The following is a 27,157-nucleotide window of genomic DNA, read 5'->3' as shown; positions in this document are numbered from 1 at the left end:
AAAATACATGGAAAAAAATGCATTGTAGAAACATTCATGTTCTCTGATGGTTTCTAAGAAGAGAAGGGGGAGCAGGGGTGGGAGAGCAAGAGAGAAATAATTTAAAGGAAAGCTTGCAAGAGCAATATCATTGCTTCACCCCATCTCCCAAAGGCTTTCAGTCTCCCATTAGCACTGGGGAAGGGAGAACACAACAAAAACAAAGGCAGTGCTTCCAGCAGTCTGGAGCTGCAACCTTTGATGCTATAGGATTGTAAATGGTTTCCCTTCACAGCTGACTGATCGCAGTTTGTTTTTCCAGAACTTCGAGGTAGTCTGGTTCCGACTGTGGCTTAGCTTGCAGTAAAGGGTGGTCTGGCTTTGACTGTCCCACAAAACATTTTCTGGGAGTCCCATATAAAACGGTTTTATTGATTCTGTCTTGATTTTGGCGTCGAGATTCATATGAAGGGGCAAACTGCCTTTTAGGTAAGGTACAAAAGTTATAGTGGACTAGGCCTGCACTGGGAAGTTCTTTAACTCGCTCTGCAACATTCTGATACAGCAGCTCAGGCTCTCTTGGTGTGGCCTGTTTTTCTAGCAACTCAGTGGCACTTATTGTGTAAGCAAGTGTGGCAGGCTCTTCTTTTTTTTCCTCCAGGTTGCCATAGCTGAAGTCCTGCAGGTTTCGGTAATAGGCTACTGGGTCTCCTTCCTTCTGCATGTAGATGGGGTTTTGGCACATTTGACCCACAGGTGGAGGAATGTAGTTATAGACGTGGCCATCAGCTTTATCATTAGTTTCGGTGTTGTAAGATCCATATTGTAACTGGAAGGAACTTACATCTAAGTTGGTGGCACTCCTGGGAGCCCCTGGCACTCCCTTTCGACGCTTCAGAACAAAAACGAACAACCCCGCCCCAAAACAGACAGAGAGGATAAAAACCACAAGCAATCCTAAAATTAAGACAGAGAGTGGAACTTCAGTGTGTAGTTCGGGGTAAGAACTAGGAGACACACTAAGTGATCTAGGTGTGTCTGTGTTGTGATTCATTGATAAAATAGTCCCATCTGACAGGTTAGGATTATCTGGACAAATGGCCTCCCTTCCCAGGAATTTCAGTATCTCCCCTGCATGCTTAGCGGGAGATTCACAAGTCACCTCATTGATGATGACAGGAGAATTGGCATGTTCGGTCCAGTCCTTTAGCCCCATGATGTCACAGGTGCAGTCCCATGGGTTCTCTTGCAGATCTATCTGGATAAAAGCAGGAAGCTGGTCCAGGACCCCTTTCACAGGCAAGTGAGAAAAATGATTGTTTCTGAGATTCAGCCTGGTGAGGGCTGTGCCCCCAAATATATTATCAGGTAAGGACCTCAGCAGGTTGTTATTTAGGAAGAGGAGCTGGAGATTAATCAAAGCATCAAAGGTCAGAGGCTTAATTTCCTTAATGACATTATACTCTAAATAGAGATACTGCAAGCTCTGCAGTCCATCAAACATAGAAGGATATAGCACTTCTAGATAATTGCCATTCAGATAAAGTCTTCGTAAACTGGTCAGGTTTGTAAAGGCACCTTCCTGGATGACTGCAATCCTGTTGTTTCCTAAATGCAACAAATCCAGTGAACTGTATTCTAAGAGGTCATTCTTATAGACTGTTTGGAGATAGTTCCCTGTTAGGTAAAGTTTCTTTGGACTGGTAGGTTTGGGCTGTAGGTCAGAGATGTTAGTGAATTTCCTTTCTTGGCAGTTAACGTTTAGACCATTGTCTGAGCTCTGAGAGGTACAGACACAGCTGCTCGGACAGGTGAGGGCAACGGGGGACTTGGTCTGGTACACCATGATCGGGCCAAAGCTCTGCCGGTCTTTTGACACAGTCACTCGGGGAGTCGGGCGATTTCTCATTTTGGGTGGCCGGCTGGCTTTTGGAGCCCTGGTTGGGTTGAGAGCAGGATTCATTGTAGGGGACAGCCTTTGGACATGTGTGTCTGAATGGCTGCTCCGCTGACTAGAATCACCACTTGCACTTTTTCTGGGACAGAGGTCTTGCCTGGTCAGCTGGGTCACATCTTTCCCATGTAACCTGAAAGGGGTTTCACAGACAATCTCCCCCACAAAAACAGTAATGGTGTCCAGCCATGCCTTCAGGGGAAGTAAGTCACAGGTGCAATTCCATGGGTTTTCTTCCAGCTGAATTTCCATGATTCCTCCAATATGTTCAAGGACACCAGCAAAAGGCATTACTTTCAACCTGTTCCCCCTCAGGTCTAAGTGAGTCAGCAGGACAAACCGAAAGACATTACTGGGCAGAGACAGCAAAAGGTTGTCATTCAAGATGAGTACTTTGAGCTTATTCAGTTTGCTGAATGCCCCTGCCTCTATGGTGCTGATGTAATTGTAGTCAGCTTGGAGGTACTCCAGACTCTCTAGGCCTAAAAAAGTGTCCTCTCGTAATACCTCCAGTTTATTGTTATTGAGGTGCAGTCTCTTGAGAGTTTTCAGACCGCTAAACGCTCCAGGTCGGATCTCCTGCAGCCCATTGTTACCTAGATGAAGAGTCACCGCATTTGAGTAATTGACAAACTCATTTGGATACAGTCTGGTCAAGAGGTTTCCGTTGAGAAACAGCTGATAGATGCGATACTGGGGGGGTTGAAGCAAACTAACAGTTGTAAATCCTTTGTTTTCACAGTTAATATTCAGTACGTTTTCCTTCTCTTCGCATAAGCAGCGGATCTTGCAAATGTCTTTGGCAGTTTTGCGACTCTCCGTCTGTAATATCCCAGCCACTGTTAACACACTGAGGAACCAAACGCTGCTCAGCATCTTTAAGCACCTTCGATGTCAGCTCAGGTACCTACAGGCAAACCTTGAGTGAGGGACAGGGGGAGAAGGCAGGATGCAGGGAAGAAAGAAACAAGGAAGCCCGATTAAAATGGCAAAGCCAGGAGGCAGGCGGATGAGAGGGAGGGAAAGTGAGGGGGTAGGCAGCAAGGAAGAATGAAATCATTGCATATTTCAAAGCAGTTCTTTTCCTCTTTCTCTCTACCCACTACCCCCAGCCCACCCACACAACGCATCCTGGAACACACATGCTTGCACCTGATTTCCCTGCGGGTCACAGCCAGCCATGGAGTCATTAGTAAACGAGTTGTCCTACTAAATCCAGCCCATCTCCTCCTCCCCTGGGGTATTTTGAAGAAATCTCAAGCGGATTGCCCCTCTTGGGCTTGCAGCAGAAATTGCTTTACTTTAAAAAAAAAAAAAAACTGCACAAAAAAAAGGGGTGGAAAAATTAAGAGTCAGGGAGCTGGTGGGGACAGAATGAGAGGGCAGAGAAAGCTCTGACTGGGGGGTACTCACACATCAGGAGAAGACGGGGCTCCTCTCTTCTTCAGTCCACCAGTAGTTTAGCATCTTCGGGAAGAGAAGGAGAGCAAAGTAAAAGAAGATGCCGCTTGCAGTGGGGGAAGCTCTGCTTTTTGTTGCTTGATTTAATTTGATTGGGCGCGGGGGGGGGGGGGTGATGCGCAGAAATTAGAAATCCCGCTGACAGCCAGAGAGGAAGAGGAGGACTGGAGCAGAAGGAAGCTGCGCTGCGGGGAACCAGGGGCAAGGTTGCTTAGGGAGGTCTTTCGGACTGGGTCACTGCGGGCGGTTGCCACAGCGGAGCCCGGGCGAGCGCTTTCAATCCAGTGGCAGCAGCAGCAGTGCGTCTAGCAGTTTGAATTTGAGAGGTTTTGCAGGCTCCTCGGGACAGGACTAGGGGTGACGTCACGGAAGAGAGGAGTGTGGGCCGTGTATCCAGGGCGCTTGGTGGGGGAGGGTGGGGCAGACTCTTCCCTTCCCTGTGAGTGAAAGCTTTGCAAAGCTCAATTCCCAGATGCATCAGTTGCTTCAGAATTACTCTATCTCCAGCCGGGCTGGCTGCAAGAGAAGCTCCTGAACAGGAGTTTGTTTCTCAAGCAGGCAGCCCAGCCTCCTTTGGTTCTGGCCTCACTGAAAGTCCCCAAATCCAGACCAGTCCTAGTGATCTCCTTCACTTGACCTCCCTCACCTACACATGGCAAAAGGAAAGTGACTTGGCCATTAAGACTGATCTCACAGCAGACTCACAAGGAGGGATCCAGCCCCTCTCAGGAACTTTGTGAGTGTGTGTGTGTGTGTGTGTGTGTGTGTGTGTGTGTGTGTGTTGCTTCTTGCTCCAGGACTGATGCCAGCTAGGCAGACTGCTAGCTGAGAAGATGCTTTAGGTGCAGAGTGGGGTGTTCCTGGGCTAGTGTGTCTGTGTGGGAGTGAGAAGAATTCTCCTAGGGGGATCAATACTTTATATACAGAGAAAGCTCTGTTTCAGTGCTTAGGGAATTACTTCCTTGATGGTGACCAGCCAAACAGCTATTTTCCTGGACTCTGGAAAGCCAGCTCAACGTTGACTGGTAGACTGAGCCAAACAAAAATAAAATGCTTCTCCCCCTGAGATTTATACTTAGCCAGATAATGAGTCTTAAACGTGTGCTTTTTTTGCCTGGAGGAAAGTGAAGTGGAGTGGGTGTCAGAAAAGCATTGCCAGGCTGAGGCTCAGCTACAGTGGGAGCCAAGGCAAGAGCTGCAGGGGCTGGGATCCTCCCTTACCCTCCCCCTCCCCCCCGTATCCCCCAAAACAGGGAAGAATGCAGGGCAGGAGAAATGACCCCTCCTAAAGAAAAGGGAATCTTGAGCTGACACACAGAAAACCAGGGTTCTTGATCTATCTCTGTGGCCATGCCTATCACTACTTTTAGGATCTTACTGTTTCCATTTGCTAATGCCGGTGGAGTGCCGGTCCTCTGGGCCCTGATGTTGCATTTGGTTTCAAATAACCTTTCTAGAGCATTACTAATTGGCTAGGTGTTGGGTTTTTGCCTGTTTTATCTCTTTTGTCCTTAATATATTATTACTCCTGGGTCCAGGAGTCCCAAGAGAGGAGTCCATTTGCATATGTGAATAATGCCTACTGTTGCTTGGAGGAGCTACAGGCCACTTCTGATAGAGAAAAGTCAGGAAAACTCAGGGAAAGAAACAGTGAAGAAAGGGACTGATTAAATGTGCCTGCTGCACAAACCATTCACCTTCCTCTCCTCTTTAGATCTGCTACAGAATTTCTGCAGGATTTTATTGCCTAGCCAAAATGGAAAGGAGGCAATGCAACAGGCAAAATAAGCCATTCAGGAATGGAAATCCCCGTTTTACACTGCTTCTCTCCCTGTTAAGTTTATACAAATTCCTTCCTCTCTAAGAAAGATCAGGGCAGTCTATAAAGTTCACCACTAAGGCCACCTGTGGCATTGTGATCTCCTACCCCATAGTGTCTGGATTTCTTCCCTCCTGCTCCTTTCAAGAAAAGCCTTTGACAGACCATACTTCAGGATTACCCTTCATGCTACAATTTCAGTCTGGAGCCCTAATTGTCCTTCTCTGGGCCCTTGGGAGACCATGAGACTAGTAGAGAGTGGGAGGGTATAATTCAGCTGTGGCTAGCCTCCCATTCTATTGCAGGTGTATCATTGTGTGCAGGAAGAGTGCGTCATAAGCAAAAGTGGGCTTTTTTCAGAAGGAAAGGGCACTACGTATTTCTAAATATTAAAAGTTCATTGTTCCTAGGGAGATATGATTTATTCACTCAGACTTTCATGTAACAAACATTTGCTAATTAGGTTATCTTACTGAAGTAAAATCCAATGTGACAGCTGTACAAAACCCAACAGACCAGAATTATTTTACAGATCAGGACATTCCTCAGCTAGGTGACTTGCTGACTTGGTTAACTTCAAGAAGCTAAAATTAGAAATAGAGCCCAGTACTGCTTAATATGAATTAGAGGATTGGATACCTAAACTCAGTGGGGCATTTCACACAAATGTAAATTTTTTACTGCTAAAGTAAACATAATTACTATTAGTTCTCAAATACAGTAAAATCTTCAAGACATAGATAATTCTGTGCACACTCTCTAGAGACCAGAATTGAAATGAAAGAGAAAGATAGAAGAAGGGGAGAGGGAGAAGAGAGGAGAGAGAAAGAGAAGAGAGGAGACAGGAGGGGAGGGGAAGGGAAAAAAAGGGAGAAGAAAGAGGAGCGGAGAGATAGGGAATTTGGAGATCTTGAAATTGTTACCACTTACACAATAAAGAAAATCTGGTGGTAATCTAGTTATAATGAGCCTCACCAAGGACCCTGAGTTCCAGTCTTTCATTCCATGATTTCCTTTCTGCAAGAGTCAATTTGCTCAACCACTCTATTTTCTGCCTGCGTTTGAGCATCCACAGACACTTTTCAGAAACATGACTGTTATTGGAAACAAATAAGCCTCAAATTTGACAAACACTTTTAAGTACATTTCCTTTGGTCCAGGGTATCTCTTAGTACCACTGAAAAGGGTAGGCTTTTAAGGAGCTGGAGAGGTTCAGGGTGAACTGGGAGCCCAAGAGTGGCAGGGGTAGATGCTTAAATAACCAAAACGTTTGTTCTTCTTAAGGAGAGGGAAGTTGGCGGGCATATTCCATTGTCTCGGCCTCTTTTGTCACTAACCAGCCAGGTTGCCCAAGCTTTTCCAAGTCATGAAGGGGCCAGGCTGCAACTCAGAGCCCAACTTCACCCCTGCAGTCCTTAGGCCATAGCCAGGTCAGAAGTCTAGCAGGCCCGCAGCAGCTTTCTTCAGCCTGCTGGGTGCTCCCAGCTAATCTCTTTTCTAAGGAGATGCAGGCTCTAAGGGAGTTCCCCTTTGAAAGGAACAGGACAAAACACCAGCCTTAGAGTAGCCCCACCGTTCCTACACCCGAGAGGCTAACATCTTGATGCAGTTGCGGAAGCCACTCTGCCCTTGCTACTGGGCTTGGACACAGCGAGTGAATGGATCATTTCAGTAGCAGAAAATTCTTGCAAGGGTCATCTCTGGCAGCAGCGGTGGTCTCCTAGCTTTGGGACTCCTGGATCCTACCATAACCGCGGAAGGTCAGGGGACAAAAAGGAGAGGGAACCGAGGGGAGAGGGCGATTTACAAGGGCTGACTGACCACTGTGAGTTTAGCCTAGCCTCTCCCTAATACCCACTTTGAGTCCAAAGAAATCCGGCTCGTGGATTGCCTTGCCACGGCATTCCCGAGTATTCAGAACTTACCCAGAGAGAGCGCTCAGCCTGGATCTTCCACTGTAGGCTCCCGCAGAATCCGCCTCTCTGAGAGTCTCAGAAGCCAGCACTTCTTAGGTACCAGTCCAGCGGGCCACGCAGAGGCACAGCAGCGAGGAGCGCAGGCGGTATGTCCCCCACCCACCCACCCTAGGGTAGAAAGATCTTTACTGGAGCAGCTCGCCACCCAGCAGCGCTTCTGGCAAGAAGGAGGGAGGGAAGGAGAGTAGAGAAGAGGGAGGGAGAGAAGGATGGCTGCCCCTCTCCAGCACTTATCAATCACCCTGCAGATCAAATGTCCCCGCTGTGCACTCGGGAGGGGGATTTACCAACCCACAAAGGAGCCACTGCTCCAGTTCTCTGTCTGACGAGCATTGCCGCGTTGCCGAGCACTGCTCTAGCCTGTCAGCCCCTCTTTACTGGAACTCTGCCCAGCTCTTGCAGCTTCTAACATTTGCTGCCTCTCAGACTAGGTCAAGTGAAATAAGGATGACACTTGCTTGATATCATATCTAAGGGGACCTTAAGATCCCTGGGTGGAAGTTATGGACAAGTGAAAAAGCAGTCAGCAATCTGAGTTGGATACCTTCCTGAAACGCTGCTGCCTCCCTTAACTAGTAAGCATCCAATCACTGGAGTTCGCTTGCATATATTTAAGGGTGGTAAATAAGGTATTTCCATACTGTATAATACTCAGTAAGACTCATGCAAGCGAACATTTGAACAAAAGCAAGACTTAGCACTGTTCCAGACCCTGCCTTAAAAATGATTATTTTAATACTTCAAAGAGGTTGCCAGAGCCCTCTCTTTTGCCCTCTCCTTTGCTTCTCCCCACCCTCTCATTTCTTCTTCCTCTTTATTAGTAGTCTAGACTGATTCTATTAAAGGAAGACACTCATTTAAACAGTTAGTGGAGTTCAAGAAGGTGGTTAGGATTTTGCAATTTCCCCTGAAGACCTGCCTCTTTTGCAGCTGCTTCCTAACTGCCCGAGAACATTCTGGATAAAGTTGCAATTGGTTCAGTTAAACAAAGAATGGGAAGTTAATTTTCTGGTGCTAACATAGTGGTCACCTCATCCTAGAGGGTATGGACTGTCATGGAAATCTCCATAGCCTCCTGACTTTTTCATAACCCTCCCAGAGTCTATGAAATCTCTCTTGCACAAAAAGCCTGAGGGTTGGTAGGAAACAGCAGAAAAAAAAGAAAGAAAGAAAGAAAGAAAGAAAGAAAGAAAGAAAGAAAGAAGAGAAAAGAAAAGAAAAGGAAAAGGAAAAGGAAAAGGAAAAGGAAAAGGAAAAGGAAAAAGGAAAAGTAGAAAATGATGCCAGGAGAAAGAGGCAAAATTAGAGCAAAAATTATCTAGGAAGTTAATGGATTCATGTTAGGATTCTCTGTAGTCAAGGTTATTGCACACACATTCAAAAGAGGTTCACTCAGCACTCATGACTTCCACCACTGTCCTCTAGATAGACTATTCCATGCTTCTTCCTTTGTTCTTTCTTTGGCTTTCTTTTTATAATGATTGCTGAAGAGAACTATATGGGCCTTTTAAAAAGAATCCTACTGATAATCTTATACTGTGAACAGGTGGAGTTTACTTTAGTAATATAGCTCAAATAACTACCTACATTTATCTCTTGGATCTAAAGATCATTAATGTCCCTCTTACTTCAATATTGATAAAGGTAATTTTGAAATTTCTGCCATTCAGTTAAGTCATTTCAGCAAAACATATTTTTCAACATAGCTTGTGGAAAGGATGTTTTCAGCTACATAGAAACATTCCTCTTTTAAATAACATGCTCATTTATGAAAAACATTCAAGGTGGTGCTTGCTAAAGATTATACTGGCAGTAGGTGCGCATTACATTATTGTTGAGGACAATTCAGTTTGTTACTTCTCTCTTTTCCTCATTTTGGTGTCATCATTTTTATAGTTATTTAATGGGTGCTATAAACAACTATAAATGCTAAGCTAACAGACCATTCAGATGTAAAAATAATGAGACAGTCCACTGGAGAAAAGGGAGAGTATTCTGAGAAAAGTGGTGTGTTTCTAGCAAAAGGGAACATACACAGACACACACACACACACACACACACACACACACTAACTAGTCATCAATTTAGCAAAGTATATAATAGTAGCAATAAAAAGGAACTGGTAGTTATTTGGGTCTACAAGTAGGCCTAGGTAATGGATGAAACACATGTATTTTAATTATCCTTGCAAACAAGTCTCACATGCTTACCAGTCTTCAGAAAGCATCTAGCAACCTGCCTTTCCACAGAGACAATAGTTATAGTAAGATAAATTAAAAGAAGACACTATAGTTTTCATCAGCAGAAAAATTTTTAGTTGGTGGGCAGCATTTTGAACTTTTCTCTGAATGTGAACATACACACTAAATGATAAACAATACCAAGTTTTATGAGAGCTGTTGTAAAGATAATTATAGTAAAAGAGAGGTTGAAGCACATGAAAAAAATTAACTGGGCAAATTTATTTAAAAGCTGCTTTATACTGACTTTTTACAAAATGTTTCTGTTTTAGGGGGAAGTTTCCAAATAAAATAGAGTGCAATAGATACATGGATATGTATGCATTTTTATTAATACAAATGACATTATCCTATGTAGCAGGAGTGTTAATATATCTGAAGTTCGGATTTTTTTTTCAATTCTATGCTTTGTTTTACTAAAGGATTAGAGATCTGTGACTTCAATTCAAGTGATAAAATGGGGAAAATAAAATTCTCTCTATATTTTTATAAATTTAATATTAATCTTATTATAACTTGTTATGCCATGTTTGGTAAATATCCCTGGGAGGCCTGCTCTTTTAATTGAAGGGAAATTAAGGAAGCATGGGTCTGGGGGAGAGGGGAAGTGGAGGGAAGGACTGGGGGAGGGGAAGGAGAGGAAACTGCAGTCAGGGTATAATGTATGAGAGAAAATTTAAATAAATAAATAAATAAATAAATAATGAAACCAAAAATTTCATAAATGATGAAAAACCATGTATACAAGATATTCAAATAGATATCAAATTACTATGTAGTAATACATAGTTCATCTTAGAATACTATTTCTCTAACTTTTCCACTAAAACTAGAAAGCATCAGATAAACAGAATGAAAGAAGAGAACCTGGATTCTAAGATTGCTGCCTTTTCAGAGAAAACGGTTCCTTTGAAGCAAACATCTTAAAAAGAGCTCCAAAGGACAGAGAAATTACTAAATAAAGGAACCTGACATAAAGAGGACATGCCCTTAATACCAGTGATTACAGCTTAAAGGTTATTTTAGACTTTGGTTTCTGATGTTATTGAAAATATAGACATTTCAAAAAATCAGTTCAATTATTCTAATTATTTTGGCACGGGTTCTGTCTTCTTTTGCATAGTGTGCCAACACCCAGAGCAGTTTGTCTTTTAATTAAGCACATGTCTAAATACTTTAACTCAAAAATCTGGGCTCCCATCCCACCCCCATTACTTCTTCATCGTGGGTCCATAGGAAGTTCTGCATCTCTTTCAGTTTTCCCATGAGCAAAACTATTGATACCATTCATATGATGTCAGGCCAGGATGTATAAGATACTCTTAAACATTTCCAGGTAATACATGCAAATGCAAGAAAACTTTGAAACAAGGAATTCTTAAACTTACTTCCTTAAAGTAAAGTTGAACAATTTTAACAAAAAATCTAATGATTTTTAGTAATAAAGGGAAATTTAAATTTTGCTTAATACAATCAGAATTAGAAAAACTTGTGATTTCCATTACTAATGACCTCATCCTATTTTCTACTTTTTTTCCCCCAAGAAACTGTATGTGTGTGATGGTAACTATTGTGAAATTGACAGGATCTACAATCTATCTAGGAGACAAGTCCCTGGCCATTTCTGTAACAGAATTTCTAGATGAGGTTATTTAAGTTGGTGAAACCCACTCTAACAGTAGGTGATGCCATTCTGAAGGCTAGAATCTTAGAGTAAATAATAAAAGAGAAAAAACTGGCTATCTGTAGTCATACCTGCCTGCTTCTTGACTGTAGATGCAAGCTGACCAGCTGCCTCCCGCTGCATGAGTTTCCTTACCAGGATGGACTGTATCCTTTGATACTGTAAGTCAAAAACAAGCTCTGCCTCCCTGAAATGGCTTTTTTTTCGGGTGTTTTATTATCACACTGAGAAAGGTAACTTACATAATATTATACAGTGGAGCTGTTCAACTTGCAAGAGCAAGATTTTAGAATGTCCAGTAGTGTGTTTTGTTCCATACTACACTCTTCAGCCTTTTGTCCTATGAGACTCATCAGTGGAGATAGGTATGCAGGCAGCACACAAGTGTGTACTGATCCTCAGAAAGAAATGTGTTTCATAGTATGACCCTAGGTAGTCATAGACCAAAACAAGAGTACCCTAGCCAGAAATATTCTCCAAAATATTTCTTGCCTGTGGCCTACTGAATTGATTTCATAGGTGACTAATAGATTCTATCTCATAGCTTGAAAATACTAACTCTAGATTAGGCAGGAAAGAAGAAAAATGGAACAGAAAAGAAAAATGGGTAATAAAGGCAGAAAGAAGAAATGAAATATATGTGGTACAAAGTTACAGAAGAATTTATAGTTCTTAGTTATATCAAGTGCCACCTACAAATGGCTCCTGTTCCCTGAGGGTTCTAGATCTTCTCTGATGTTGGCTGAATCCAGTGATTCATCAGCAAGAACAGTGTTTAAACTTACTAAGCTTGGAAGTAAATATGTAAAGCAAAACCACAGATTGTACAGATAAGGCATAGGACAGCAGTAAAGACATATTTCATTTATCCTAACACAGTCTAACCCATTACTCTCACTGCAACTGGATATCTTATTTTGGCCTGGAATTACAACCTAATATATTCAGGAGGAAACCAAATTTATTGGGTTTGATGTTGCACTTTATTGGAATGGTATAATGATGTTGAGTCTTTGTTCCAAGTTCTCTTGTTTTTATTTATGTATTTATATTTAGCTAGTATAAATATATGGTAAACTATGTGCTATGATAGAAAGTTTAGTGCTGATTCAGCTGAAAGATTAAAAAAATGTCTGCAAGTCCAGTTCTAAAGTGTTATAGTCTGAAAAGTAGTTAGGGGTTCCCACAAACTATTTCTGATTTTTATAAATACATTCACTTGTGAAGAGGACTAGTCTATTAATATTAAAAATGATAGATATGGCATCATACAGATCTACCCTAAAATTGTGATTTGTACAAAAAGAAATATACTTTACAAATTATGAATACGAAAGTGAAACAAATAAGAGCTAGAATGAAAAAAAAATTTCCAAATAACAGTTGGATTCACTATTCAGCCAGCACTACAAATCAGCGAGGACAGCACATTTTTGTTGTTGTTGTTGTTTGTTTGCTTGCTTGTTTTGTGCTCAATTTTTTATTACATATTTGCTTTATTTACATTTCAAATGGTATTACCATTCCTTGTTAATCCTCCAAAAACCTCCTATCCCATCCCTCCTTTCTCTGCTTACCAACCCCCTGCTCCCCCTCACTTTCCTGACCTGGCATTCCCCTACACTGGGGCATCAAGCCTTCATAGGAACAATGACCTCCCCTCTCATTGATTTCTGAAATGACTATCCTTTGCTTCATATATAGGTGGAGCCATGGGTCCCTCCATGTGTACTCTTTGGTTGGTGGTTTAGTCCCTGAGAGCTCTGGGGGTACTGGTTGGTACATATTATTGTTCCTCCTATGGGGCTTTAAACCTCTTCAGCTCCTTGGGTCCTTTCTCGAGCTGCTCCACTGGGGATCCTATGCTCAGTCTACTGGTTGGCTGTCAGCCATGGGTATTTTGATTCCCTTGCTAAGAAGGATCAAAGAATCCACACTCTGGTCTTTCTTCTTCTTGAGCTTCGTGTGGCCAGTGAATTGTATCACGGTTATTCCAAGCTTTTGGGCTAATATCCACTTGTCAGCGAATACATAACGTGTTATTTTGTGATTGAGTTACCTCACTCAGGATGATATTTTCTACCTCCATCCATTTGCCTAAGAATTTCATGAATTCATTGTTTTGAAAAGTTGAGTAGTACTCCATTGTGTAAATGTACCACATTTTCTGTATCCAATCCTCTGTTTAGGGACATCAGGGTTCTTTCCAGCTTCTGGCTATTATAAATATGGCTGCTATGAACATAATGGAGCATGTGTCCTTATTACATGTTGGAGCATCTTCTAGGTATTTGCCAAGGAGTATAACTGGGTCCTCAGGTAAAATTTTCTGAGGAACCGCCAAAGTGATTTCCAGAGTGGTTTTACCAGCTTGCAATCCCAGCAGCAATGGAGGAGTTTCCCTCTTTCTCCCCATCCTCTCCAACATTTGCTGTTCCCTGAGTTTTTGTTCTTGGCCATTCTGACTGGTGTGAAGTAGAATATCAGGGTTGTTTTGATTTGCATTTCCCTGATGATTAAGGATGTTGAACATTTCTTTAGGTGCTTCTCAGCCATCTGGTATTCCTCAGTTGAGTATTCTTTGTTTAGCACTGCACCCCATTTTTAATAGGATTATTTGGTTCTTTGGAATCTAAGTTCTTGAGTTCTTTGTATATATTGGATATTAGCCCTCTGTCAGATGTAGGGGTGGTAAAGATCTTTTCTCAATTTGTTGGTTTCCATTTTGCCCTATTGACAGTGTCGGTTGCTTTACAGAAGCTTTGCAATTTTATGAGGTCCCATTTGTCAATTCTTGATCTTAAAGCACAAGCTATTGGTGTTCTGTTCAGGAACCTTTCTCCTGTGCCCATGTGCTTCAGCTTCATCCCCACTTTCTCTTCTATTCGTTTCAGTTATCTGGTTTTACCCAGAGGTCCTTGATCCACTTGGACTTGAGCTTTGTACAGGGAGATAAGAATGGATCAAGTTGCATCATTTTGTGGCCCAAGATTCTGTCTATTTAAGATATGCTTCCATGTGATGCCAAATAGAATATGTATTGTTTGATTGTAGAGGAATTTTAATATAGGAAAACATGTCTGTTTTGAATACTGATCTCATCCAAAGAGCTTCTAAGTCTATATGATCTGCATGGAATACAGACATGCCCTTATTACACACCTTTAATCCCTCACAATGAAGTTAGGGTTAGTTTGTAGAAGGAAGCAGCCATGTTTGAAAGTGACATCTAATTGAGGGGCAAAGTGACAAATTAGAGAAAAATCTGACAAAATAAGTCAGAGATAGGATGTGCCCAATACCTCTGAAAAAAGCACAGGAAAGAGAGGCTACTTAAGAGGAGGGAGGGAGGGACGAGAGAGAGAGAGAGAGAGAGAGAGAGAGAGAGAGAGAGAGAGAGAGAGGGGGGGGGAGGGAGAGAGGGGGAGGGAGAGAGGGAAAGAGAGAATGGTGTATGTGTGTGTGACACATTTTAAAGTTTAGTTTGTCAGATATTAAGTAGGATATTAATATCTGTTTGCTTCCTTATACTATTTAATTGGAATAAATTTGTCAGTAGTACATGTCTTTAAACCAAGATGTGTTTCTGGTAGGTTTTGTTTCTTTATCCATTCAGTCAGTCTGTGTCTTTTGATTGAAAACTTGAGTCCACTGACATTTAACCTTATGGTCAAAATGTATCTGTTAGTTATGGTTATCATGTTGATTTATGGATTTGTTTGTGTTATCAGTAGTATTTATGTTTTAATAATTCTGTCTTCATATTTTTTATTCGATATATTTTTATTTACATTTCAAATGATTTCCCCTTTTCTAGCCCCCCACTCCCCGAAAGTCCCGTAAGACCCCTTCTCTCCCCCTGTCCTCCCACCCACCCCTTCCCACTTCCCCGTTCTGGTTTTGCCTTATACTGCTTCGCTGAGTCTTTCCAGAACCAGGGGCCACTCCTCCTTTCTTCTTGTATCTCATTTGATGTGTGGATTATGTTTTGGGTATTCCAGTTTTCTAGGTTAATATCCACTTATTAGTGAGTGCATACCATGATTCATCTTTTGAGTCTGGGTTACCTCACTTAGTATGATGGTCCATCCATTTGCCTAAGAATTTCATGAATTCATTGTTTCTAATGGCTGAATAGTACTCCATTGTGTAGATATACCACATTTTTTGCATCCACTCTTCTGTTGAGGGATTCCTGGGCTCTTTCCAGCTTCTGGCAATTATAAATAGGGGTGGTATGAACATAGAGCATGTATCCTAATTACATGGTGGGGAATCCTCTGGGTATATGCCCACGAGTGGTATAGCAGGATCTTCTGGAAGTGACGTGCCCAGTTTTCGGAGGAACTGCCAGACTGATTTCCAGAGTGGTTGTACCAATTTGCAACCCCACCAGCAGTGGAGGAGTGTTCCTCTTTCTCCACATCCTCTCCAACACCTGCTGTCTCCTGAATTTTTAATCTTAGCCATTCTGACTGGTGTAAGATGAAATCTCAGGGTTGTTTTGATTTGCATTTCCCTAATGACTAATGAAGTTGAGCATTTTTTAAGATGCTTCTCCACCATCCAAAGTTCTTCAGGTGAGAATTCTTTGTTTAACTCTGTACTCCATTTTTTAATAGGGCTATTTGGTTTTCTGGAGTCTAACTTCTTGAGTTCTTTATATATTTTTTTTTCTGTAGTTTGTCTGATATACTCATTACTTTCTTCAGCCCAAAATAATACATCCTGTATTTTCCTTAAGTTTGGTTTGTTTATATATGGCATTTTTTCTCCTTCAATTATGGCAGATAGTCTTTCCAGATAGATTATTTTAGGTTGGCTGTAATAGTCTTTGGATGCATCCCTCCAGGCTCTTCTTGCTTTCAAAGTTTCTATTGAGAAATCAGCTCTTACACTAATGGGTTTTCCTTCATATATAACTCACATTTCTTCTGGCAGCTTTCAATATACTTTTTTTGTTTTGAGTACTTAGTGTTTTAACTATGATTTGCTATGGAGAATTTTCTTTCCTGGTATTGTATATTTGGTATTCTGTATGCTTCTTGTATTTGTGTGTGTGTGTGTGTTGCTTTAGTTTAGGAAAGATTTCTTTTACAACCAGGAAAGGGAAAATCATTTGGAATGTAAACAAAGAATATAGAAAGAAAAAAGAAAATCTGTTCTATGCCATTGACTGGGAACTCTTCTCTGTCATGTATGCCTATAATTTTAACATGGTTTCCTACATTTTCTGTCGTTGTCTTCTCCTCCTCCTCCTCCTCCTCCTCCTCCTCCTCCTCCTCCTCCTCCTTCTTCATCTCCTCCTCCTCTTCCTTCTCCTCTCTCTCTCTCTCTCTCTCTCTCTCTCTCTCTCTCTCACACACACACACACACACACACACACCTCTTGTCTGTTCCTTGTGTATTTGGTCCAGATCCTCTAGTTTGTATTTGAGTCACGATATTCTCTCTTCTTGATTCATTCTTCTGGTAATAATTTCCTCTGTATTTTCTATTTGATCTATTAGGGTGGTGGAGGTTGGTCTGTTGCTATGTATACAAATGCTAAATTATGATCCCCAAGATATGGTTGTTGTCTAGATGACTTTATCTTCACATACCCCAGCATTTCTTGTGTAAACGTCACTTCTCAATTTAAAGCTATTAATTAACTAACAGTGAGAGATTGATAATACAGTAGGGAGAAAAATGAGGGACCTGAGAATGGAGTGAGAGGTCTTGTGAGAGACCATTTGGGAGAAGGAGAGAGAAGAAGGAATGAGGAGGAGGCTGCCATGAAGCCACATGGATCATAAGCATGTGGCCAGAAGTACACCCTGAGAACAGGCTGATGGAGCAAAAGCAGCCCAGGTAAAATTCAACCAGTAAGCAACAAGAGGCATATGGTTCAGGTAGAACCTGCCCAATCCAGGTTTACAGCTTGCAGATAAAATACCAGGTTTCTATGTCTATTTTTTATGGACTAGGTAGAATAAATATTTCAGTTACAATTAGGTTTTGCCATTTCAGCCTGAGGCTTTTTGAATGTTTCTATTTCTTTACCAAATTCTGTTTTCAAGTGCTTGATTGGTTTGTTGTTGTTGCTGTTGTTGTTACTTTTTTTTTATTTAAAAAATTTTATTAACGTTTAGTTCCCCTCAAGAAATAAATAATAAGGAACACTGTGGTGTCCAGGAAATAAGGGACCCTAGAAAAAGAATACGTGCCAGCATAATATACATTCCTCAGCATTTGCCCATGTGTGGAATCTGAATGCAAGTTAAGTGCTGTGAAAATTCAAGCATATCTTTCAAGACCCAATTCTATTCCAAGCAAAGTTTCAAGATTATAGACACGGTGTTTAATTTTATCTTATTTTTAACAAATAACAACACATCTTTTTGGCACCTTGAAACAATGATTTGAAGAAAAAGAAATATTTAAAAATGTTTACTTTTAACCCATCTTACTAAAGTCTGAAAGTCAAATATTGTAAAGGGTCTTTTTTTTAATTATTGGATATAATTTTTTATTTACGTTTCAAATGATTTCTAGCCCCCCACTCCCCGAAAGTCCCGTAAGACCCCTTCTCTCCCCCTGTCCTCCCACCCACCCCTTCCCACTTCCCGGTTCTGGTTTTGCCGAATACTGCTTCAACTGAGTCTTTCCAGAACAAGGGGCCACTCCTCCTTTCTTCTTGTACCTCATTTGATGTGTGGATTATGTTTTGGGTATTCCAGTTTTCTAGGTTACTATCCACTTATTAGTGAGTGCATACCATGATTCATCTTTTGAGTCTGGGTTACCTCACTTAGTATGATGTTCTCTAGCTCCATCCATTTGCCTAAGAATTTCATGAATTCATTGTTTCTAATGGCTGAATAGTACTCCATTGTGTAGATATACCACATTTTTGCATCCACTCTTCTGTTGAGGGATACCTGGGTTTTTTTCCAGCATCTGGCAATTATAAATAGGGCTGCTATGAACATAGTAGAGCATGTATCCTTATTACATGGTGGGGAATCCTCTGGGTATATGCCCAGGAGTGGTATAGCAGGATCTTCTGGAAGTGAGGTCCCCAGTTTTCAGAGGAACGACCAGACTGATTTCCAGAGTGGTTGTACCAATTTGCAACCCCACCAGCAGTGGAGGAATGTTCCTCTTTCTCCACACCCTCTCCAACACCTGCTGTCTCCTGAATTTTTAATCTTAGCCATTCTGACTGGTGTAAGATGAAATCTCAGGGTTGTTTGGATTTGCTTTCCCCTAATGACTAATGAAGTTAGTATTTTTTAAGATGCTTCTCCGCCATCCGAAGTTCTTCAGGTGACAATTCTTTGTTTAACTCTGTACCCGATTTTTTTTTTATTCGATAGAATTTACTTACATTTCAAATGATTTCCCTTTTCTAGCCCCCCCCACTCCCCGAAAGTCCCATAAGCCCCCTTCTCTTCCCCTGTTCTCCCACCCACCCCTTCCCACTTCCCCATTCTGGTTTTGCTGAATACTGTTTCACTGAGTCTTTCCAGAACCAGGGGCCACTCCTCCTTTCTTCTTGTACCTCATTTGATGTGTGGATTATGTTTTGGGTATTCCAGTTTTCTAGGTTAATATCCACTTATTAGTGAGTGCATACCATGATTCATCTTTTGAGTCTGGGTTACCTCACTTAGTATGCTATTCTCTAGCTCCATCCATTTGCCTAAGAATTTCATGAATTCATTGTTTCTAATGGCTGAATAGTACTCCATTGTGTAGATATACCACATTTTTTGCATCCACTCTTCTGTTGAGGGATACCTGGGTTCTTTCCAGCATCTGGCAATTATAAATAGGGCTGCTATGAACATAGTAGAACATGTATCCTTATTACATGGTGGGGAGTCTTCTGGGTATATGCCCAGGAGTGGTATAGCAGGATCTTCTGGAAGTGAGGTGCCCAGTTTTCGGAGGAACCACCAGACAGATTTCCAGAGTGGTTGTACCAATTTGCAACCCAACCAGCAGTGGAGGAGTGTTCCTCTTTCTCCACACCCTCTCCAACACTTGCTGTCTCCTGAATTTTTAATCATAGCCATTCTGACTGGTGTAAGATGAAATCTTAGGGTTGTTTTGATTTGCATTTCCCTAATGACTAATGAAGTTGAGCATTTTTTTAAGATGCTTCTCCGCCATCCGAAGTTCTTCAGGTGAGAATTCTTTGTTTAACTCTGTACCCCATTTTTTAATAGGGTTGTTTGGTTTTCTGGAGTCTAACTTCTTGAGTTCTTTATATATATTGGATATTAGCCCTCTATCTGATGTAGGATTGGTGAAGATCTTTTCCCAATTTGTTGGTTGCCGATTTGTCCTCTTGATGGTGTCCTTTGCCTTACCAAAACTTTGTAATTTTATGAGGTCCCATTTGTCAATTCTTGCTCTTAGAGCATACGCTATTGGTGTTCTGTTCAGAAACTTTCTCCCTGTACCGATGTCCTCAAGGGTCTTCCCCAGTTTCTTTTCTATTAGCTTCAGAGTGTCTGGCTTTATGTGGAGGTCCTTGATCCATTTGCATTTGAGCTTAGTACAAGGAGACAAGGATGGATCAATTTGCATTCTTCTGCATGCTGACCTCCAGTTGAACCAGCACCATTTGTTGAAAAGGCTATCTTTTTTCCATTGGATGTTTTCAGCCTCTTTGTCGAGGATCAAGTGGCCATAGGTGTGGGTTCATTTCTGGATCTTCAATCCTGTTCCATTGATCCTCCTGCCTGTCACTGTACCAATACCATGCAGTTTTTAACACTATTGCTCTGTAGTATTGCTTGAGGTCAGGGATACTGATTCCCCCACACTTTCTTTTGTTGCTGAGAATAGTTTTAGCTATCCTGGGTTTTTTGTTATTCCAGATGAATTTGATAATTGCTCTTTCTAACTCTGTGAAGAATTGAGTTGGGATTTTGATGGGTATTGCATTGAATCTGTATCTTGCCTTTGGCAAAATGGCCTTTTTAACTATATTGATTCTACCGATCCATGAGCATGGGAGGTTTTCCCATTTTTTGAAGTCTTCTTCCATTTCCTTCTTCAGAGTCTTGACGTTCTTGTCATACAGATCTTTCACATGTTTGGTAAGAGTCACTCCAAGATACCTTTGTTATCTTTTCTCAAAGATACTGTTTGTGGCTATTGTGAAGGGGGTCATTTCCCTAATTTCTTTCTCAGCCTGCTTATCCTTTGAGCATAGGAAGGCCACTGATTTGCTTGAGTTGATTCTATAACCTGCCACTTTGCTGAAGTTGTTTATCAGCTGTAGGAGCTCTCTAGTGGTGTTTTTTGGGTCACTCAGGTAGACTATCCTGTCGTCTGCAAATAATGATAGTTTGACTTCTTCCTTTCCAATTTGTATCCCTTTGACTTCCTTATGTTGTCGAATTGCCCGAGCTAGTACCTCAAGTACAATATTGAAAAGATAAGGAGAAAGGGGGCAGCCTGGTCTAGTCCCTGATTTCATTGGGATTGCTTCAAGTTTCTCTCCATTTAGTTTGATGCTGGCTACCGGTTTGCTGTATATTGCTTTTACTATATTTAGGTATGGGCCTATAATTCCTGTTCTCTTCAAGACTTTAAGCATGAAAGGATGCTGAATTTTGTCAAATGCTTTTTCAGCATCTAATGAAATGACCATGTGGTTTTTTTCTTTGAGTTTGTTTATGTAGTGGATTGCATTGATGTAATTCCGTATATTGAACCAACCCTGCATTCCCAGGATAAAGCCTACTTGATCATGGTGGATGATCGTTTTGATGTGTTCTTGGATTTGGTTGGCAAGAATTTTATTGAGTATTTTTGCATCGATGTTCATAAGGGAAATTTCTCTGAAGTACTCTTTCTTTGTTGGATCTTTCTGTGGTTTTGGTATCAGCGTAATTGTGGCTTCGTAGAAGGAATTGGGTAGTGTTCCTTCTGTTTCTATTTTGTGGAATAGTTTGAAGAGTATTGGTATTAAGTCTTCTTTGAAGGTCTGATAGAATTCTGCACTGAAACCATCTGGTCCTGTGCCTTTTTTGGTTGGAAGACTTTCTATGACTCCTTCTATTTCTTTAGGCATTATGGGACTGTTTAGATGGTCTATTTGGTCCTGATTTAATTTTTTTATTTGGTATCTGTCAAGGAAATTGTCCATTTTCTCCAGATTCTCCAGTTGTGTTGAGTACAGGCTCTTGTAGTAGGATCTGATGATTTTTTTGGATTTCCTCAGTTTCCATTGTTATATCTCCCTTTTCTTTTCTAAGTTTGTTAATTTGGATACTTTTTCTGTGCCCTTTGGTCAGTCTGGCTAAGGGTTTATCTATCTTGTTGATTTTCTCAAAGAACCAGCTCCTGGTTTTGTTGATTCTTTGTATGGTTCTTTTTGTTTATACTTGATTGATTTCAGCCCTGAGTTTGATGATTTCCTGCCTTCTACTCCTCATGGGTAAAATAGCTTCTTTTTGTTCTAGGGCTTTCAGGTGTGTCATTAAGCTGGTAATGTATGCTCTCTCCATTTTCTTTTTGGAGGCACTCAGGGATATGAGTTTTCCTCTTAGCACTGCTTTCATTGTGTCCCATAGATTTGGGTATGTTGTGTCTTCATTTTCATTGTGCTCTAAAAAGTCTTTAATTTCCTTCTTTATTTCCTCCTTGACCAAGATATCATTGAGTAGAATATTGTTCAGTTTCCACGTGTATGTGGGTTTTCTGTTGTTTTTGTTGCTATTGAAGACCACTTTTACTCCATAGTGATCTGATAGGAGGCATGGGATTAGTTCAATCTTCTTATATTTGTTGAGGTCTGTCTTGTGACCAATTATATGGTCGATTTTGGAGAAGGTACCATGAGGTGCTGAGAAAAAGATATATTCTTTTGCTTTAGGATAGAATGTTCTATATATATCTGTTAAATCTAATTGGTCCAAAGCTTCAATTAGTTTCATTGTGTCCCTGTTTAGTTTCTGTTTTCCTGATCGGTCCATTGAGGAAAGTGCAGTGTTGAAGTCACCCACAATTATTGTGTTAGGTACAATGTGTTCTTTGAGTTTTAATAAAGTTTCTTTTACGAAAGAGGGTGCCCTTGCATTTGGAGCATAGATGTTCAGGATTGAGAGTTCTTCTTGCTGTATTTTTCCTTTGACCAGCAAGAAGTGTCCCTCAGAGTCTCTTTTGATGACTTTGGGTTGAAAGTCAATTTTATCTGATATTAAAATGGCTACTCCAGCTTGTTTCCTGAGACAATTTGCTTGTAAAATTGTCTTCCAGCCTTTTACTCTAAGGCAGTGTTTGTCTTTGACCCTGAGGTGTGTTTCCTGTAAGCAAAATGTAGGGTCCTGTTTACGTATCCAGTCAGTTAGTCTGTGTCTTTTTATTGGGGCATTAAGTCCATTGATGTTAAGAGATATTAAGGAATAGTGATTGTTACTTCCTATCATTTTTGACGTTATTTTTTAAATTTGAATGCTTAACTTCTTTTGGGTTTGATGAAAGGTTACTATCTTGCTTTTTCCAGGGTGAAGTTTCCCTCATTGTATTGGTGTTTTCCTCCTATTATCCTTTGTAGGGCTGGGTTTGTGGATAGGTATTGGGTAAACTTGGTTTTGTCATGGCATATCTTAGTTTCTCCATCTACAGTGATTGAGAGTTTTGCTGGATATAGTAGTTTTGGCTGGCATTTGTGTTCTCTTAGAGTCTGCATGAGATCTGCCCAGGACCTTCTAGCCTTCATAATCTCAGGTGAAAAGTCTTCTGTGATTCTGATAGGTCTTCCTTTATATGTTACTTGGCCTTTTTCTCTTACTGCCTTTAATATTTTTCTTTGTTTAGAACATTTGGTGTTTTGATTATTATGTGATGGGAAGTATTTCTGTTCTGGTCCAGTCTGTTTGGAGTTCTGTAGGCTTCATATATATTCATGGGCATCTCTCTCTTTAGGTTAGGGAAGTTTTCTTCCATAATTTTATTGAAGATATTTGCTGGCCCTTTAAGTTGTAAATCTTCACTCTCATCTATGCCTATAATCCTTAGGTTTGGTCTTCTCATTGTGTCCTGGATTTCCTGGATATTTTGGGTTATAGGCTTTTTGCATTTTGCATTTTCTTTAACTGTTGAGTCCATGGTTTCTATGGAATCTTCAGCATCTGAGATTCTTTCTTCTATCTCTTGTATTCTGTTGTTGATATTTGCATCTCTGTCCCCTGATTTCTTCCCAAGGCTTTCTATCTCCAAAGTTTTCTCCCTTTGAGTTTTCTTAGTTGTTTCTACTTCTGATTTTAGATCCTGGATGGTTTTGCTTAGGTCCTTCACTTGCTTGTTTGTGCTTTCCTGTAGTTCTTTAAGAGATTTTTGTGTTTCCCCTTTCATGACCTCAGCCTGTTGACCAAAGTTCTCCTGTATTTCTTTAAGTGTTTTTTGCGTTTCCTCATTATTGGCTTTTGTATTCTCCTGGATTTCTTTCAATGATTTTTGTGTTTCCCTTGCAAGGGCTTCTAACTTTTGATCCATTTTCTCCTGAATTTCTTTAAGTATGTCCTTCATGTGTTCCTGTACCAGCATCATGACCAGTGATTTTAAATCCAAATCTTGTTTTACTGGTGTGATGGGGTATCCAGGACATGCTGGTAGAGGAGAATTGGGTTCAGATGTTGCCATATTGTCTTGATTTCTGTCAGTGATGTTCCTGCGTTTGCCTTTTGCCATCTAGTTCTCACTGGTGTTAGTTGGTCTTGTTGTCAATGCTGGACTCACCAGTGCAAGCTGACCCTTCCCAGGTGGCCTCTGGTGCACAGCTTACCTCCTGCACTGCCTGGAGACAGGGTGCTGTTGCCCAGGCTGTTCAGATACAGAAGCAGACACCAGAAGGCTCCAGCTGGGGCCTGCTGGATTCACCAGAGCACACCAACTTCTCCCTGCTGGCCACCCGGAAGCCCCTCTTGCCTCTTGCAGGACCTGGAGATGTGGTGTTGCTGCCCAAGCTAATCTGGATCCGGAAGCGGAGAGAGCTGAGGGCTCCTGCCAGAGGCCTCAGGACTGGAACCCAAGCTCTGGGCCACAGGAGCAAGCTGTTCTGTGAGCTCCCAGACTGCCTCTGGGTGCACAAGAGGTCTCCCGCACTTCCTGGAGACCAAGTGCTGTGGCCCTGGTCGTTCAGATCCCAAAACAGGCACCCGAAGGCTCCCGCTGTGGCCTGCTGGATTCACCGGAGCACACTGACTTCTCCCCGCTGGCTGCTTGGAAGCCCCTCTTGCCTCTTGCAGGACCTGGAGATGTGGTGTTGCCGCCCAGGCTGATCTGGATCCGGAAAGGGAGAGAGCTGAGCTGAGGGCTCCCGCCAGAGGACTCAGGACTGGTACCCAAGCTCTGGGCCACACGAGCAAGCCGCGCTGCAAGCTCCCAGACTCTTGTTAGTTTTTATTCTTTCTGAATTTCACATCATTCACTGCAATTCCACTCATCTAACTGTTCTTTTATATCTGCCTTCTGTCCTTGCAACTTCCCCCACAAAAGAAAACCAAAATCAATCAATAAATAAATAATGAGGAAAACAAAATGGAAACTTCTCATTGTGGAAGCTGTAGTATGTCGTGGTGTATCCCAAAGTATAACCTTCTGTCCACACATCTTTATTTGCAAATGTTCATTGCAATGTGTCTTTGGTCTGGTTCTAGGCTTCTGGCTTCTGCTACACCATCAATACTGAATTCTCACCGGGACTCCTTTCAGTTTCCTGTTGCTGCTCTGATTCATGAAAATTATGCAGCTTTGGATAGGCAGGACCATCTCCTTCACATGTTCCAGCAGTTCATAGATGGGGGAGATATTGGGCTGTGTCAATTCAAAGTCCTGAATCTGAGCTTGGGTGGTTGCTGTGTTGTTCAGTTTGCCAGCTGTCTTGAACGCATACCACCAGGGACAGCACATACTCTCATGCCTTCTAGGCCAGCTCACTAGAGTCAGTGCTACTGTGGTGCTCAGTCAAGGTGTAAAGCTCACTCTCCCAAGTATTTTAAGGGTATGGGCCAGCTCTCCTGTACTGATACCCTCTGAACAGCTCACGTGGGTCACCTAACTGTTTACAATATTTTTTTTCTGTCAGTCATCCAAAAGGCTTCTAGATGGACCTCCCCTTGTGGAAGAGGGGGAGGAAGGATTGAAGCAGCCAGGGAGATCAAGGATACTGCAAGAAAACTGTCTTAGTTAGGGTTTTGCTGCTGTGAACAGAAACCGTGATCAATGCAGCTCTTATAAGGATGACATTTAATTGGGACTGACTTATAGGTTCAGAGCTTAAGCCCTTTATCATCAGGCAGGAACATGACAGTATCCAGGCAGATGAGGGGCTAGAGGAACTGAGAGTTCCAGCTCTTGTTCCAAAGGCAGCTAACAGAAGGTTTGCTTCTAGGGATCTAAGACAAGGGTATTAAAGCCCATGCCCACAGTGACACACCTATTCCAACAAGGCTACACCTTCTAATAGTGCCACTCTCTGGGCCAAACAAATATAAACCATCACAAAAACCTACAGGATTGACTAAACTGGCCAAGAGGAGCTCACTGGGACTGAACCACCAGCCAGAGAGCTGGAACAGACCTAGGTCCCATACATCTATGTAACAGTTGTGCAGCTTGGTCTTCATGTGGAACCTCTAATAGCAGGAGCAGGGGCTCTCTCTGACTCAGTTGCCTGCCTTTCTCCTAACTGGGCTTCCTTGTCTAGCCTCAATAGAAGAAGATGAACCTAGCTTGACTGCAACTTGAGATGCCAAAGTGGATTCTTATTTACAGGAGGACTCCCCTTCTCTAAGGAGAAAGGAAGTGGGAGAGGAGGGAGAGAGGGAGAGAGGAATTGAGACTTGAGGGGGAAGGGGAAGCTATGATTGGGATGTAAGTTTAATTAATTAATTAACTAATGGAAATTGTTTCACTTAGGCATTTATTTTCCTTAAGATCTTTCTCCTTGATTTCATTGAATGGTTCTATATGTCTTCTTTAAACTCATTGACTTGTTTGAAGAGGTTTGTGATTAGCTTCTGTGTCTTGAAGTTCATCAATTCTTGTTGGCAAGCATTTCTATATGAATGATAGATTTTCCAAAGAAAGTACTAACTAGAGCTTTCATATTGTTGGTATTCATATAATGTGACCTGGGCCTGTTGTCTTCTCATGTTCTGAATTTGTGATATAGACTAGGGAAGAAGAAAAGGTATGGGACCAGCTAGGTCTATTGTTTGAAAATGGCTTGGGTAGAATAAAGTCAGGTAGACAGAGGGGTCTGGACTGGTTTACAAGATTTGTTTTCTGTTCTAAGTTGGGAGTATGAGGGTAGGTGGATCTGAGAGTAAAATTTGGATACAATGTAGGAGAATCCTATAGTATAGCAGATAGGTAGTACTAAGCTACTATTCACAACTCATAACTTATGAAGTCAGTGTAGGCTAGACTTTACTAGTACACTGGTTGTAGGACCCATGTTACATTGAGGAAAATACTTGAATGAAGAGGCCAGTGGCTAGACCCTGAGGAAGATGTGGGAAGCCTGCATATGCAGTATGGTGGTACAGGCTGTCAGTGGTACTTCTAGTGAAATTTCCTAAACCTGTTAAGTGTGGTATCTTGAAGGAATCCTAGATTCTGTGTACCTTACCTCTTTGTGTGCCTCTCCATTTGAATCCCTTGGTTCTTTTCTATGCAAAATTTTGGGTCACACTCCAAAATTAAATGAAATCTCCTGGTGTAGAAATTGGAAATGATATTTTATATGACTTTCAACAGAATGTGATGTAATCTGTAAAATCATTTCTGGCCAAGTATCTTCATTTTAGAGGAGAAAACAAGGCTCAAATAGGTGAAGCGATTCAGTCACCCAGGGAGAGCACACAGTTGATTTCCTGTCTCACATGTTTTTATTATTTAGTTGTTTACTTATCTTTTGGATTTTTAGCACTTTAATTTTAGAAGCATATGTTTATTTTTGTAGATGTTCAATATTAGATTTTATCACAACACAATGCATTTTGCTTATTAACCATAGGACTATGAAAACTGCT

At 41.5% G+C, this 27,157-nt stretch overlaps 1 protein-coding gene across 1 annotated transcript; it reads right to left on the bottom strand.

Annotated features, from left to right (window-relative positions):
- Window positions 1–268: 268 nt before the first annotated feature.
- On the bottom strand, window positions 269–2,809 carry Slitrk2 (SLIT and NTRK like family member 2). Its single transcript, XM_052171672.1, has one exon. It carries the CDS (start codon window positions 2,807–2,809, stop codon window positions 269–271), a length of 2,541 nt encoding a protein of 846 aa, XP_052027632.1.
- Window positions 2,810–27,157: the final 24,348 nt, after the last annotated feature.

This window comes from Apodemus sylvaticus, chromosome X (genome assembly GCF_947179515.1).
Source record: "Apodemus sylvaticus chromosome X, mApoSyl1.1, whole genome shotgun sequence".
NCBI lineage: Eukaryota > Metazoa > Chordata > Mammalia > Rodentia > Muridae > Apodemus > Apodemus sylvaticus.
Note: the sequence above shows the minus strand (reverse complement) of the source record. Positions and strands in the feature narration are given on the sequence as shown.